The sequence below is a fragment of the Mytilus californianus genome, unplaced genomic scaffold (assembly GCF_021869535.1).
Source record: "Mytilus californianus isolate M0D057914Y unplaced genomic scaffold, xbMytCali1.0.p SCAF_5, whole genome shotgun sequence".
NCBI classification, from domain to species: domain Eukaryota; kingdom Metazoa; phylum Mollusca; class Bivalvia; order Mytilida; family Mytilidae; genus Mytilus; species Mytilus californianus.
The window spans coordinates 51,078,641-51,095,201 of NW_026262701.1; the positions used below are offsets into that span (position 1 = coordinate 51,078,641).

General features: G+C 32.4%; 1 protein-coding gene across 1 annotated transcript in view; it reads right to left on the minus strand.

Moving 5' to 3' along the window:
- Positions 1-16,561, minus strand: part of LOC127702454 (uncharacterized) — a 36,791-nt gene that overhangs the window by 13,393 nt on the left and 6,837 nt on the right. Inside the window, exons 2-11 of the mRNA XM_052206658.1 lie at positions 16,112-16,184; positions 15,416-15,566; positions 11,265-11,508; positions 8,948-9,089; positions 7,201-7,302; positions 5,216-5,373; positions 4,247-4,343; positions 3,332-3,491; positions 2,896-3,029; positions 471-642 (exon numbers count right to left, since the gene is read on the minus strand). Coding sequence (XP_052062618.1) covers positions 471-642; positions 2,896-3,029; positions 3,332-3,491; positions 4,247-4,343; positions 5,216-5,373; positions 7,201-7,302; positions 8,948-9,089; positions 11,265-11,508; positions 15,416-15,566; positions 16,112-16,184 — 1,433 coding nt within the window. The remainder of the gene's footprint in view (positions 1-470; positions 643-2,895; positions 3,030-3,331; positions 3,492-4,246; positions 4,344-5,215; positions 5,374-7,200; positions 7,303-8,947; positions 9,090-11,264; positions 11,509-15,415; positions 15,567-16,111; positions 16,185-16,561) is intronic.

Below are 16,561 nucleotides of genomic sequence, written 5' to 3' on the forward strand. Positions count from 1 at the left end.
GTGTTGACAATTAATTGGTGTCCTTTCAAACAGATAAGTAATTTGGTTTGTACTGCATTAACATGACAAATGAACACGACTGTATATACAATTAGTCAGCATTCCCACGTTTACTGATCCATGATTGAAATACACTGGAATAAAATACAGGCTAGTGTTAACTCATTGCAGAAAAATGTGAAACCTAACTCATTTGTATGTTATCACATGCAAGATTCAAATATTGATTTTTATGGAGTTTTTTTAACACCACTTTCAGCACTATGGACTATTTGGTGTCGACCCGTTTCTATTGTTGGAGGAAGTCGTAGTGCCAAGAGAGAACCACTGAGCCTCAAGAGGAAAGCTGGTAATCCTGGTCAATTAAGAATAGAGTCGAACGCCCCTGCCATGTGCAGGGCGCGAACTTACAACCTTAGTGTTGACAGGCTTGTGGTGTTCGGGAAAGATACATGTAACTGTTTAATTACCTCATTATTCGACCATTCTTTACATCAGAAACGAACATGTACTTGTTTCTGTAAAGTTCAAGATCTCTCATTTCCATTTCATGTAAATATCCATATAGCATTGTAGATGGGTTACCAGACGTAGTATTGAGATGTTTTACAGTGTTGTCATAACTATCGATCCAATATAGATCTAAGATTAAAAACAAACGAAAAACAAAAAAACATACAAATCATACAAATAAGACAAAACATACAAAACATACAAAAAATAACCGTAAGTAGTAGCTCAACAATTTAAACTGTTCGGGACTAAACAAAAACACGTGCATATTCGGGACGAGAACAAAACTAAAAAAAAATCAAAGGAAGATTCTGCAAAAATGTGTTCCGGATGAAGACGAAAAATTTGGAATGTCACTGGAAAACAAATGTATGCTGATTTCGGCATGTAACATGGCTGCATTTCTATGCATCTCGTGTCATGAAACGGACGCCTTAAATGTGGGCAGAGGTATCCAACAGAAAGAGGAACTGCATTGACCAATTTCTATACTATTACATATCATTACAATACCAAAGCAGATTACACAAATATATAATTTGGGAAATTGAATATATAACCCTTCTCTATCTCCATACTTGAAGTAATGCAAGTAGCAAAAAAAAAAAACTAATACAGGAATAATTTTAGATATCGTTGAAACTAAAAATAAGATGAACAAAAAAGTAATGCTTTATGAATGTGATTTAATACTGACTAATTGGATGTCATATATGCCGTTAGTAGGATTTTTAAAAGAAGCTTGGTAATTTTTCTCATAAAAAAGCGCATAAGTACATATACCCTAACTACAATGTTTTACTTGATTACTCAAGTGAGTGTTATGTCATAAAAAAAAGTTCAATCTCAACATTTCACATTCGGTTTAGTTACAAGGTTAAAAAATTTACATGACGATGGTTGAAAATTTGGTGATGTCTTAAGGTTTAGAGAAATGTCAATTATCAATTCACTATTGCGTGATTTCTAATAACTTGATATAACGTATCATCATATTTTATAGGAGTAACACGACGGGTGTGACAGGTGGAACAGGGTCTGTTTACCCTTCCGGGACAAATGAGATCACCCCGGTTTTTGGTGAGTTTCGTGTTGCTTAGTCTCTAGTTTTCTATGTTGTGTTTTGTAGACTAGTTTGTCCTTTTGTCGTTTTTCGTTTTTTTGCCATGGCATTGTCATTTTGTTTTCGACTTATGAGTTTGGATATCCCTTTGGTATCTTTCGCCTCTATTTCATGAAAAATAAATTAAAAAAACTCGTTTGCACCAAAAACAAGTATACTGTAGAACTAATAGTTATGTAAAATACAAAGGAAGACAGTTTGAAGACTTTCATTTTGAATATTTTTAACAATGACAATAACTCATGCGCTGTTGAATCATCCAATGACATATCATGGTTCTCAAAACTAATTAAAAATATCAGTTATTTTTATTATTCACAAACAGATTTAGATAATATAAAAATAAGAAAGTGTGTATGATTGCCAATGAGATAACACTCCACCAGAGACAATATGGCGTAGAAGTACGTACATGTAACTATAGGTCACCGTAAGGCCTTCAACAATGAGCAAAACCCTAACCGCATATAGCAATCAATAAAGGGTCCCGAAATGTCAAATGAAAACAATTAAATCTTAAAAAACTAACGACCAGATTTATATAAGAAACAAAAAACAAATATGATATACAAGAAACAAACGACAACCACTGAGTTACATGTTCCACATTTAAGACAGGCACATACAGAATATGGCTGGGTTAAGCATGTTAGCCGGCGCCCAACCCTCTCCTAACCTAAGTGATGTAACAGCAGAACATTAGAACTGGGCTTAAGGATGTTCGCTACTCTGTTTCAAAATAACAAGCTTTTTAAAAGAGTGTTATAAATTATTAGTATATATATAAAGGAACTTAAAAAGTAGAAAAAAATGAAGGGTCCCTGTGCTTGTTTTCGAGATATAAGCCATTGAAAATTTGGCGGGAAATAATTCTCTCTAGATGTTTCATACATTTAACATTGGTACCTTTTTTCTGTCAAAAACGATGAAAAAATAACAAGGATTTAATAAGATTTTCAAAGATGACATTTTAAACTATGTGTGTTCAAATTATAGAAAGAAAAGAAGGGTTAAAGGGCAAATTTTTTTTAATGGCACTACATGGATAAAACCAGAGGATTCCGAACATCTGACAAAAATTCAAAAACCCAGAGTAGCGGACATCCTTAAGTCATCAGAACGACACAAAGCACAAAAACACGTAAGACACAACAGTACAGATCTGAGAGAACTCACAGTTACTGAAAGCTATTTCAAAGCCAATTACATGTGCAACTAATAAAAAAACAGGTAGCTAAGACTACCTTAACTGTTCCTACCTTTTTCATCAAGATAAACCCCTCTTGGTTTTACTGCTTCATCTGTTACTCCGATTGTCTTTCCACTTCCTATAATACTACTGACAATTCTTGGAAAACTTCCGTGTTTTGATATGTATATTTCCGGATAATTACTGTAAAATCGTATCTCATACTTATGTAATTTGATTGAATATCAACTTTTAAAGAAGATGATATGATTAGTTAAAATGAATTTCTTTAGAGAACTTGTCCTATTTTTAAAATGAAAACTCCTAATTCAATTTCTAAAACGTTACTTCAACAACATTTATAATCAAATGAATATTATCTCTTTTCGAAATTTATCAATTATCTCGTTAAAAGGTATGGTAATAGATTTGCCGTTAAGAGCTGAAATAATAAGAACGCTTGGGATGATTAATGGTATTGCATGGCAAAAGTTGATAGTACTTACTTGTGTGTATGGAGATGAAAAGAAAATGGATGGAAATGCTCCTCTTGTAAAATGTACTTATATGTCAGTGATGGAATGTGTAACACGCCTATTCTATGGAAGGAAAAATCACTGAAGAACGCCAGACGTAAATCACTGTCTATCTCTATTGCTGTGGAATCTTCAGGAGGAAAACAGAACTTTAATTTGTTAATACGCGTTATATATTTTAATAAATGCAAATTAATGGTTAACATACTAAAAGGAGAGCAAATTAGCATCCTGCAAAAAAAAAATTGTTCCTTGAAATTCGTTGGTGTTGCTTAATTTGTGTTTTTTCTTTTGTATTTCGTGCACTGTAATTTGTCTGTTTGTCTTTTTTTATCAAATGGTGATTTTTTTCTGTGTATCTTCTGTTTTGCAATGGTGTTTTTTTTTAGTCAATTTCGACTACTGTTGTTTTATTGCTCCTTGGTATGTTCTCCACTGTTCGGTGGACATTGGTAGAAGCTTTTGTACTTTCCATGAAATATAATTTGAAATAGTAACTTATCATGATAAAGATGTAGAGCTCTAAAATGTAAACTTTTCAAGATTCATCTTATATTGAAAAAAGCCTATGCAAACATCTAATGAATTTACAGCATATACTAAAACATGTTCACACTAGTCAAGCCTGATACATAATTCAGGAAGCTGTGGTTGATAAATTTGAAAAAAAAACTGTGAAGGAAAATTTCAAGGGAAGGACGGACGAACAAACAAGGGAAAACAGTATACCTTTCTACTTCGGAACGGGGTATAATAAATTGAATATGTAGGTACTGCACCGTTGGCGATCGAGATGAATTGGTGAACAGTTTGACCATCACTTTAAAAAGCACATTTGTTGCAGTACGGAACGTCCTAGTATTAAAATCAATTGAAGTAACTCACATAAGTCTTGATGAGAGAATATAATTTCTTGGAATGAACCATCCAAATACGCTCGAGATATTGAGTTTTGTCTACTTCCTATGTCAGTCCAATACACCTACATTAAAAATAACGATGGAATATGAGATAATCTGGCAGTATATCTTAGCAAATGTTCAAACAGTGTTTGTTACAGGATGGGATCTACATTTCTGTATTCTATTTTGTTTGCCATATTTCTTTAATTTTTACTATTTCACCTATTATACAATAAGCTAAACATTTTCAGCGCTCCGTTATTATATTTTTGTTATTTTTGTCCATAATTCTGTATTCTTTAAAACCCATTCAGACCTTCATATCTTAATATTCAAAGCGGGAACATATCACAAACAAGTATTTGTGTATAACAAAATATTTCTAAAATTTTCCTATAGACAAAAAAGCCAATAGTTTTCAAAGATATTTAATATGACCCTGCAAACAAACAAAACATCTTTGCAACAATATAGTTTCGGAGAGACGTCTTTTAAAGAAATGAGCTTACAGATCGTTAAAATGCAGAAAATGAACTCACTGTTGTAACCAAGTACCTACATATATACAATATTAGGTCATCAACTTTTTTGTATGAGGCTTAGAAACTGGAGAAGGCTGAGGTTTACAACATACGTAGTTCCTATGGTACAAACACGAAATTATTTCAATACAAGAATTGCAGGAATAAAACCACAATGACTTTTATAAATAAGGGTCTGGATGAGTAGTTGTGGTGTCTTCCTTACTTCATTCTTTAAGAATTTAGCACATTTTTATCTATTCTTTGATTTCTTGCCAATTATTCTCTATTTTTTTTATTATTGTACCCAATTATTATGACATTTGTATTCTTTCTGCTCATTTTCTTCTTATACTTCATTGTTTTGGACTTATTAGTCTCTATTCTGTAAACCCTGTCCACACCCTCATAAATATCATTCTCATACTCACCATATCGTCTACCATGTCAAAAGAAATGCCGTATGGCTGGTCCAGTTCTTTCACAGGTATGACTGATTTTTCCATGGACTCTGCATCAATCTTGTACAAAGCTCTACCTCGCTGGTCAGCAATAAGCAGAAATGGACTATCATCATAATTTCTGCTGGCTAGAAAGCAATATGCGATGAACTTTATTATTATGATTATTTTCGTTACACAGTTGCAAACTTTTGGTGCTACAAATATGTTTTTTGTCTCATTAAATTTGCCGAAAATTGTCAGGAGCCAGGAACCTTGTCAGTAGTTGTTGTTTGTCGTAAAAACTCTTCAAAGATATAAAGCTTGAAATTTTAGTAAAATCTTAATAGGCTATAAAAATGCTTTCGTCTTTAAGACAAGAAGGTTTTGAAGGCATATCTTTCACAGTCTTTGTAAAATTTGTTCTCTACTATTTTAGATTCAGGCAAATATATAAAGCATGACACATTGTATAGACACGTGTCTGGTGTTGATGACCGTATGTTCACCTCTAAATGTCTTTCGTTTTTTTGTTTGTTTGCCGTCTTATTGCCGTATAACCGATATGCTCTTGTGTTTACAAATTTGAAATTAAAAAAGAAAATAAAAATATGACCAATTTTCAAACAGTACACGTTAATACTGAATATGATCATGTTGAAAGGGTGTTTTTCGCAAAATCCTTCCTGAACATGATGCATCTGCTTAAATAAACGGAATATCAATAGCAATGAATTAGTTAAACATTGTATTTAAATCCATTATGTTTGCGCTGAGGTTAACATTATATAAATAAAACGAAGCCAAGGATGACAGTGTCTTTTCGAGGGTTAACAATCTGTTCTATCAACATGGTCACGCTCTCAACTATGTGTTATTCAATCTATTATACTGAATGTTCTGTTATAACTGTCTATTAATATTCAAATTCAAAGTAATCAACTATGTCGACTTGTACATATGTAATAACCATCTGTATCTAATTAAGCACACAATTGATCAAGCGTCACTGTGAAGGGTAATAGAGTATTTACCATATAGAGTAAATTATCACCCTCACATTAACCAATCAAAATCTTGCATTTTTACATGAAGCAAAATAAAAATAGATGCTTTCAGAAAAGCGTCTCCGTGGAGGACAAAAAGGCACATTTGAAATTTCGCAAATACCGTGGCAGATACGGTAAAAAAGAGATTTTCTTAAATTAAATTAAATATCAGCCAATTTCAAACGTTTTTATTTCTTGAAGTTTTAGAATTTGCAGACATAGAGTCTTTTAAAGACATTACGCACATTCTCCATTCTTCAGTTATGTTTTCTTAAATATGATTTATGTTGAAATGTAAATATGTGTATTATTTATCAAATAACTTGTAACATAGATATTGTTTGCTCGTGAAGCCTTGAAGTTCTGTCACTTGATAACATTCCGTCAATAAATTCCTTAAAAGTGTTCTTTTCTTGATAAATATGATCATGTATAATTTTGTCACTGGTGAGTGGTACATTGTTATTATATTGTATACGGTGAAGTTGGATTTTTATTTAGTACATGTATTTTACATACCTTTTTACTTTAAATTGCTTTTTCTCGAAAAAAAAAATGCGGTTTTATTGATAGCAGCATTTTCGTTTTAACGATAGGAAAATAAAAGGGGTTTTGTAATTCTGATACAATGTAAAAGTTATATGAGAAATGCACAATTATATGCTACACATTCCGAAATACTTCGAAAGTGTTTCTATTAGCTCCATTGAACCAGTCCTATACAATTTTAAAATTAAAAAGTGCAAATTGGAAATTCATAAAAAAACATTGAAAACTTGTTTTCTGAAACTGCTTGTTGATATCATGAAAGTCTGATAAATATCTTATAATTTAGGGTCCTGTGATTACCATTGGTGAACAAGTCATTGCTCATAGGCGGGAGATATGCAAATGTAAACGGACAGTTCGATAATATTTATACAGTACCAAGTATGCAATCTTTTCTATTCTTGCTGTATTTGATACATGTAGCTTTGGAAACAGCACAATCTGGATTCTCATCATTGTTATTTTCATTGTGTCGATAACCTAAAGCGAAAGTTTGATCTGATGTTATAACTGTTGCAAACATAATTGCAAGCGCAATATCATAATCTTAGCTACACATGCTTAGATTGTGGTATCAAATTTTCTGTTGATACACAATGGGTTATCAAAAGTTCCATTCAGCAACATAGAATTATATATTTTGGCGTGATATCTTACAAATACGCGGAAGATACCGTCACTTAAGTTGAATGTTGAATTTTTTTTTAAAACACTGTAATTTTTTTCTAATTCCCAGATACAGACATGATAGATCGCCTTAACCTTATTTGGCACACCTTATTGGAATTTTCGGTTTTAATGATCTTCAACCTTGTATTTTATTTGCCCTTCTGACTGTTTTCATTCGAGCGTCACTGACGAGTCTTATGTATACAAAACGTGCGTCTGCCGTAAAAAAATATTTAATGAGTTTTTATGAATCTACAAACAAAAAGACAAAAATTATCACTTAAAAATTAAATTAAATCCGAACTTAACTCCACCCTATTTTGTACATGTACTTAGTTATATATATGCTGTTTATTGTCTTTGTTTGTACGTCTAATTCAGAAGGAGTCGGGCGGTGGTGCCCCCCCCCCCCCACGCAACCCCTCCCCTCCCCCCCTCCGTGGTGGTGGTTGGGGTGTGATCTTTTGTACTGTACAGGGTTTTGTTAATTCCTGTTAACCTTTTCATGCATTATTATATGCCACATTTTACTCTCCTGTAATATGAATAAATCATATCCCAGTCTGTCTGTCAATTCTGAAGATGTTGATTTGTCATATGATTCAGCGACAAGAACAGTACTGTGGAGGATGATAGATTTATTGATAGAATAGTGACTGGTGAACGTCATGCGTTTCAGGTTGTAGGTCTAGTACAAAACAAGGTTCTCTTTTTTATATCAGAATAATATGCTTTCGTTCTGATATGCATGTGATATTTGCCACTGAACGTTAAATAATAATCCACCCATTCAGCTTATGTAGCAACACTAGCACTGAAACGTGAAAATAAATCCAAACTGACATTTACTTTTACAATGTGCATGTGTATAAACAAATAATATTCTTTTTTCTTTTGTCCTTGCTCCTCCAAATCCTAAACCAAAAATTTACGACAGAGACATTAATTCAAGATAATGAAACGACGCCCAACTTCGTGTTATGTTTGTTATTAATATACCGTACCCAATAAACCTTTACCAACAAAAAATGACTACGTCATAAATTTCCATTTATATATACATGTTATTGGGCTCCGCCGATGCAACACAAATTAAGGAAATATTTTTTTTTTTATGAAGGTTGTTAATTAAACTTAAATGAATCTTCAGTTTCACCATGAGTAGGCCTCAAATTTCCGGAAATTTCGAAAAAAATATGGCATTCCCATGGTAAAATCGCGCATACATTATGAGCTGTCATAAATTGTGTTTTACAAGTTGCTTGGGCATATATTCTGCATATAAAATTTAAACAAAATATCCATAACCGATTCCGTAGTCTGGCAGGCATATAAATGAAGTTGAAACAAAACAACAACAACAAAAAAAACAAAAAAAAACAACAAAAGCCATAAACAGATGAATTTTATTAAAGCCTTATAAAGTGTACAAACACAGGCGTTGAAGTCTTCTTACCTTTGGTTTCAGTAAATGATGTTATTAACTGATGGATCTTTCCGAAGCCAATATCACAGTACGAGCTTGTATTTAAGTCTGTATTATTCCATATGTTTATACAGGCATACGAGTCTTTCGATAGTATTGTAATAATACTTCCCTGAAAACAGAAATGATATCAAATCTTAGTCTTTTTTTTAGAAGTTTAAGAAAATTTGATAAGAGCATTCATACTAAACATGCTCAATGAACATATTCTACAAATTGTGTATGAATTATAGTGAAATTCAATCAGGTAAAATTACAATAGATAATTAAAAAACAATTGAAGGTCTTTCCACAGCAATTTTTAAATTTATTGAAAAGAAGCTAGTTCGTGTTTACTCAAAGTAAAATTAGCATCTTATCATCAGTTTCTTCACACTGATGCGATAAATAAGTGGTTTCTATATACTTCTGAGTGAAATAAGGGAGATAATTGTCTACTTCCGGTGAAGTAAATGTCACTTTCGGTCTCATATAACAGTTTCTCTCACACTGATTCCAAAAATATATAGTTTCTATATACTTTTGCTTGTAAACCAGGAAATACTTGGCCATTTATCGAAAGTCATTTCTAGTCTTCAGTGATAAGTTCATGTATTAAAATTACAAAATATATGGATTCCGAGTACTTTTCAATGAAGAAAGTGCAATAATGGCTACTTCCGGTTTTCTCAAGGTCACTCCCGGTTGTCATTTTTCAAGGTCATATGTCATCCAACCTTTTGTAAAAGGTCATATGGCTATATAATGAACCAAGTTGAAGTAATAATCAATTAACCTTATAATTGGATATTTCAGGGGCACTAACTCCTATAAGATGCCATTAGATTGTTTCAGACCAAATGTAACATATCTTCATTACAATAAAGCAAACATTTTGCACTTGTTGTTTCATATATATCTTTAAAAGTGTTTGAGAAAATGCAAAAAACAAGGTAAAGTCAAAATTGAGAACTTGACCTTGACCTTCAACCTTGACCTCATTTTCTAAGTTAGGACCTAGGGACCTCAAATAAAAAGATTCCAGGGTTATACGGTTAACGGTTTATGAGTTAAAAAAATATACCGACAAATTTATTTGTTAAAGGTAGATAACTCCTTTAAAATTTCATCGAATCGCTTCGATCCAAAATAGCCAAAAATTTCTGAGGATGTAACGAACAATTAAGAAAAAAGAATTTTGTCGATATCTTTTTTTGTTACGAAGGAGAATGCACACACTTGATAAACAGTGAATAGGGAGATAACTCTTACAAAGAAAATTGTTCGGCTTAGAATGGGTGAAAATAAAAAGCGAATAAACTGTATGATACTATATAAGAAATATCTGAGCGACATATTGCGAAACAAAAATTTTACGCGATAACAAAATTTGGCGGTAGAAAAAATAATTATCAGAACAAATACAATAGGTCTTTCCACAGAAAAGTGGTGCTACAGAAAAGTGGAAAGACCTAATAATTAGTTTGATAAATAATATCTAACCCCGGTTTAGAATAATATTGCATAGTTAATTCATAACCCCAATGGTTGACAGGGTTTATACATATGGTCAACTAAATTTATCCGATTCGGCAGGAAAACCAACTTGAAGTCTAAAAAAGGGAAGTCTGTTTGTCCGTACCGGATGTAAAAATACGCACATATTACGCGAATAGGGGACTTTTGAATTATGAAATTTCTTCTAATGTTTTAAAAGACAATGGACAGTCAATATTCAAATGAAAATGATTTTCATATAACAGACGGTCATGTTTTTTTTATTTAGAGTTGTGAAAGATTGCCTGATTTCAATATCACATGTTTAGTACTTTAAGTCTTGTATTTCTTAGATATTTCATGTTTTCTTCGATATGTCATATTTTCGTACAATTCCTTACTGCCTTATCTGTATCTATTTTATGGTCCGTTATCGAGAATAAGACGACTGGTTAAAATAACTAACACGTTTACAGATTATGTTTAAGTCTTAGCTTAACAAACAGAAATGTAACTGTACAACGAGACTTGTCGTTTGTTGAAGACTACATATTTCTATTGATTGTTTTGTGTCGCTGTACTTTTAAGATTTTAAAAAAGTTGCAAAAGAAAGGGAAGCTAAACATGTGGATTCACTGCTGCTGCACACACAAATTGTTTTTAAAGGAATGAACCGTAAATTTTGGCTGTGTATCGTGATCTCAAATGAACATAGTCCAGAAAAGTTATAATCCAATTTATAAAACCATGGTAGTACTTTATTCATTTGACAATACTACATAATGTATAGGACTTTCATGGTAAAACTAACTTGGAAAACGGAAACTCCGTAAATTTGTTGTGATAAAGGAATTGGAGTCCTTGCTGGTGCTACATCAATATAAGAATATGCTATTAAGCGATTGCTGTAATTCTCGTAAATATACAAGACATGACTTTCAGTGTCTATAGTTAATGTTGTGGCAATGACATCTCTCATTATAACTGATCGCACACACTCGCCAATTATCAATTGCTCAACTGATTGGTCAAAATCATCACTCCAAAACATTATCCTAAAATATAAAATAAACGTTTTCTGTTGACAAAATTGCCTTCATCAAGGGCAATTAGTAAACATGAGAAAACAAAGGTACTCTAATATATTCTACTTACATCTAAGATATAAAACTATTTTAGTGTTTACTCCGTGCATACATTTATAGTTTGTTTTGTTGTTGTTGCAAGAACGATGAATTCTTTATGAGCCGTTGTAAATATGGAAACAAACGGACGAAATAGCTTTTTCCTTAATTCTTCGGTTAACTTTTCCATTGTTTTATTGGTTAGTAAGTGCCATTTCTAATTTTGCAATAGATAGTAAACAAAGGTGATATGTATATATATATATGGAACGCCATGACTGTCTTCTGATGTTGATTGTTAAATATGTTCGGTGCTTTATGCATTACGTTCAGTAGTATTTATATTTTGTTCAGTAGTTTTCATATTATGTTCAGTAGTTTTCACATTATGTTCAGTAGATTTGACATTATGTTCGGTGCTTTGGTTATTATGTTCAGTAGTTTCATTATTATATGCAGTGGTATTTAAATTATGTTCGGTACTTCTGACGTTATATTCAGTGCATTTTTCATTATGTTCAGTACCATCAACATTATGTTCAGTAGATTCAATATTATTTGCAGTACATTATGTATTACCTTCAGTGGTCCCGGTTTCTTTATATTCGGTAGATTATTCATTATGTTCAGTAAAAGCATCAGTATTATACTCGGTTCAATGAACTATATGTGCAGTAGTTGTATCATTATGATGATGCAGTGAAAGTCGGGAAATCAATAACGGAAATTTTTAGAAAAAAACGAACGCGGATATTTTCGACGGACGTTTTCTTTATGGACACTTTAACGGGATCAGGAATGAAAATGGAAGAAATGGAAGCAGTATTAAATTGGTTTGGTTTACGTTGACACGTTGGCAATTTTCACAAGGAAAAAAAATACTCCTGACTTAATTTGTAAAATGTCATGATTGATTGATTGTTTGTTGTTTTCTGAACGTACAGTGGCAAATATTTCACGCATATTTATGATGGAGAGAAGAATTTTTAAACAAGAAGTAAGAAGTTGCATGTGTTGTCGTTGATACACCATGACCATAGAGAGACGACAAAAAGACAAACAGCAAAAAAAATAAAATATAAAAATATATTATATAGCTTTTGTATTCCTAGTAGGTAATCCTTTTTGTTGGTTGGTTGTAGCGTATTTATCTCATGCACCGACTTTTAAGAGACCATGAAAAATCTCCTTGGAGATACTCCAATAGTATTCTGCATCCTACCCCGCTAATAGGCGCTTAAATATCAGATATTTATTTGAAATAACCCAAGATAAATGAGGTTGTGGATGAGGTTTACAGAATAGAGAAAGTTGATTCATAAATATGACCATATCAATGATAATTCATGGTAACACGGATTAGCCTTGAACCTGTATCTGGATATAGTCAATCTATTCCTCTTCATTCTGGTTATCTTTGGTGGATCTAGAGACTAAATCCAGAAATATGTTTTTAAACGCTCTGTTCAAGAACAGATATTAAGTTATTGGTTTGGGTAGTTTCTAGTCTCTTATTAAACAAAAGGGGTCATGTTTTATGCATTACTTTAAAATAATAAGAACCATAACTGTACAGAAATGGTGAAAATTTGCACATAATTAAAGTTTTGCACTCTGTATTTTGATATTCATTACCTGTCTAATAGACAGTCTATGGTAATCATATTTACACTTAGACCTAGTTAGTTTTTGTGTATACAGCTTGAATTTGGAAGATCTTAATAAATGATTTTAAAATGACAATCATACTGATACTTAATGTTCATTGTTAAATGTAGCACTTTGTACAATATTTCATTCTATACCCTTGCATACCAGCATAAATTTCAATGTAGCTCTTTGAATGTATGAAATTTATGACTAGTTGTTTTCTGGTTTTTCTGCTGTTGCAGAGCTTTTTGCTGTCATTTTTGTCTGAACTCTATCACGAACTGTTTTATCATTGTTGTAATAATTTCTGACAGAATGCAGGAGAGGAATGTAAGATTATCCTTGTATGCGATAGTGGACGAAATAGTACGTCAAGATTTGTTAACTCGTGCAAGATCGTGATTTTCGAGGAAAATATCGTATGTACATAATTTGCATGGTAACATCAATTAACCAGTTCTGATTACGACCAGTTCAACATTTCATTCCATATCAATAATAAATTCGGTATGCAGAAAAAGTTTAGTTATTCTGTTAATCATTTAATTCTGTAATCATTTTTTTTTTTTACCTTTTTCCAAAGTTTTAAACATTTTTTTTAAAGCACCCTTTTATTCTCTATTCTTTATTTTTTGCCCACCTTTTTTTTTTTTTGGGGGGGGGGGGGGGGGGGGGGAGTATGGACATTATTCATTCCACAACCTCATATATCTTGGGTTATTTCAAATAAATATCTGATATTTAAGCGCCTATTAGCGGGGTAGGATGCAGAATACAATAAGAATATCCAGAAGGAGATTTTTGGTGGTCTCTTAAAAGTCGGTAAGTCGGTGCATGAGATTAATATGCTACAACCAACCAACAAAAAGGGTTACCTTCTAGGAATACAAAAGCTATAGAATATGTTTTTATATTTTTTTGCTGTTTGTCTTTTGTCGTCTCTCTATGGTCAAGGTGTATCAACGACACTTTTTTGCTGTTTGTCTTTTTGTCGTCTATCTATGGTCATGGTGTATCAACGACAACGCATGCAACTTCTTATTTTTTGTTTAAAAATTCTTCTCTCCGTCATAAATATGCGTGAAATATTTGCCACTATACGTTCAGAAAACAACAATCAATCAATCATGACATCTTACAAATTAAGTCAGGAGTAATTTTTTCCTTGTGATTGTGAAAATTGCCAACGTGGGAACGTAAACCAAACCAATTTAATACTACTTCCATTTCTTCCATTTTCGTTCCATCCCGTAAAAGTGTCCATGAAGAAAACGTCCGTCAAAAATGTCCGCGTTCGTTTTTTTCCGACAATTTCCGTTATTGATTCCCCAAGTTTTACTGCATCATCATAATGATACAACTACTGAACATATAGTTCATTGATCCGAGTGTAATACTGATGCTTTTACTGAACATAATGAATAATCCACCGAATATAAAGAAACCGGGACCACTGAAGGTAATACATAATGTACTGCAAATAATATTGAATCTACTGAACATAATGTCGAAAGTACTGAACATAATGAAAAATGCACTGAATATAACATCAGAAGTACCGAACATAATTTAAATACCACTGCATATAATAATGAAACTACTGAACATAATAACCAAAGCACCGAACATAATGTCAAATCTACTGAACATAATGTCAAAACTACTGAACAGAATATGAAAACTGCTGAACATAATATAAATACTACTGAACATAATACATAAAGCACCGAACATATTAAACAATCAACATCAGGAGACAGTCATGGCGTTCCATATATATATATATATATATATATATATATATATATATATATATTAGGGTCTGGATGGTGTTTACAGAATAGAGAATAATGGACCAATAATACATAAAAAATGGGTAAAAAAAATAAAGCATAGAGAAAATTGGCCCAAAAATAAAAAATAGACAATAATGGGGTGCTAAAATATAAAGAATAGAAAAATGATCTAAAAAAATATTGAAATGAAGGATCCCCATCCAGACTCTCGTATATTTTATGAACTATCAAGCAAACACAACTCCATTGTTATCAGAACACACTCGGGTTAATTTACTCTAATTTGAGACAGGAAAATGTTCATATAAACTTAGAAATTTGATCCAAAACTAATTAAACAGAAAATGTAAAGCAAATAATTACGTACTAGTGTGGTTAGTTAATACGCTTACCCTTTTAAAGAATCTATGGCCAACGATTTCGGACTGTTTAAATTATTTATCAATTTTGAGACTGCTGATCCGTCATAATTTGCTATACCGATAGATCTCAACTGTCTGTCCGTCCAATATAGTTTTTCTTTGATGTTGTCTACTGCTATATCTGAAAAAAAACATCCATATTCAGAAGTTTTAACTTTAAAAGTTTGAACAGAAAACGTTTAGCTAAAGACATGTTCGGAGAATACAAAAAATGCAACACATCTTCACATGTATCACACATTTATATCAAAGGCGAGTTAGACATTTTAGAGTAGAGTTGTCTTCCTTTTACCAGAATTTTATTTCAAACTTCGATACAAAATGTATAATATTGTTTGTTCAATATTAGGAAAAATTGACCTTGGAAGAACATGACTATTCTGTTAAGGTCTTGTTTAGTTATATAGCTCTAAACGTTGCAGCGTATTGGTACGTAATGTATAAAAGAAGGACACTCTTACATGAGATACGGGTTCATATTCCCTTCCCTTCGGGTCAGGGGTAAGGGTAAACAACTTTTACATGGAATATAAACTCATATTCCCTATGAAGATTCCGACTAATATAATAATATTCTAAGATTTACTTATTAGGTTGCTTCCTTGCAGAGGAATTTACTTGTAAAAGGTTTTATTATTTTTTTAAAGTTGCAAACAAATACTTTACCCTGAACTTCTCCAATAGCTATTACAATATCTTGGAGCTGTCCGTGTGTTCTTAAGCTTGCTTTGTAAATGACCTAAAATAAAAAAGAAGATTCCTTATTTTCATTAGTTGAAAGACTAGACTCAAGTTAGCGAACAGAATTGGCTGATTGAATGTTGCTTGCTAAACATCCAGTGGCGAATATGTCAGGCGTATTCAGGACGAAAACAAATTAACAATAAAAACGATTGGTAGGTTCTGCAAGGTCTGTCGACCTGGACAAAGGACAGGAAATTTGGAGTGCCCAGGAAAATAAGGGTAAAATTTTCCCTCTACATACACAGACCCCTGATAGATTTATTGCAAAGGTTCTTGTAAGTACAGAGAGTGTTACACTCAATTTGCACTGGGCATCGGATTTAACGTCCCCATCCCGACAGGACGTGACTGGGTATTTATACATCCCGTCCC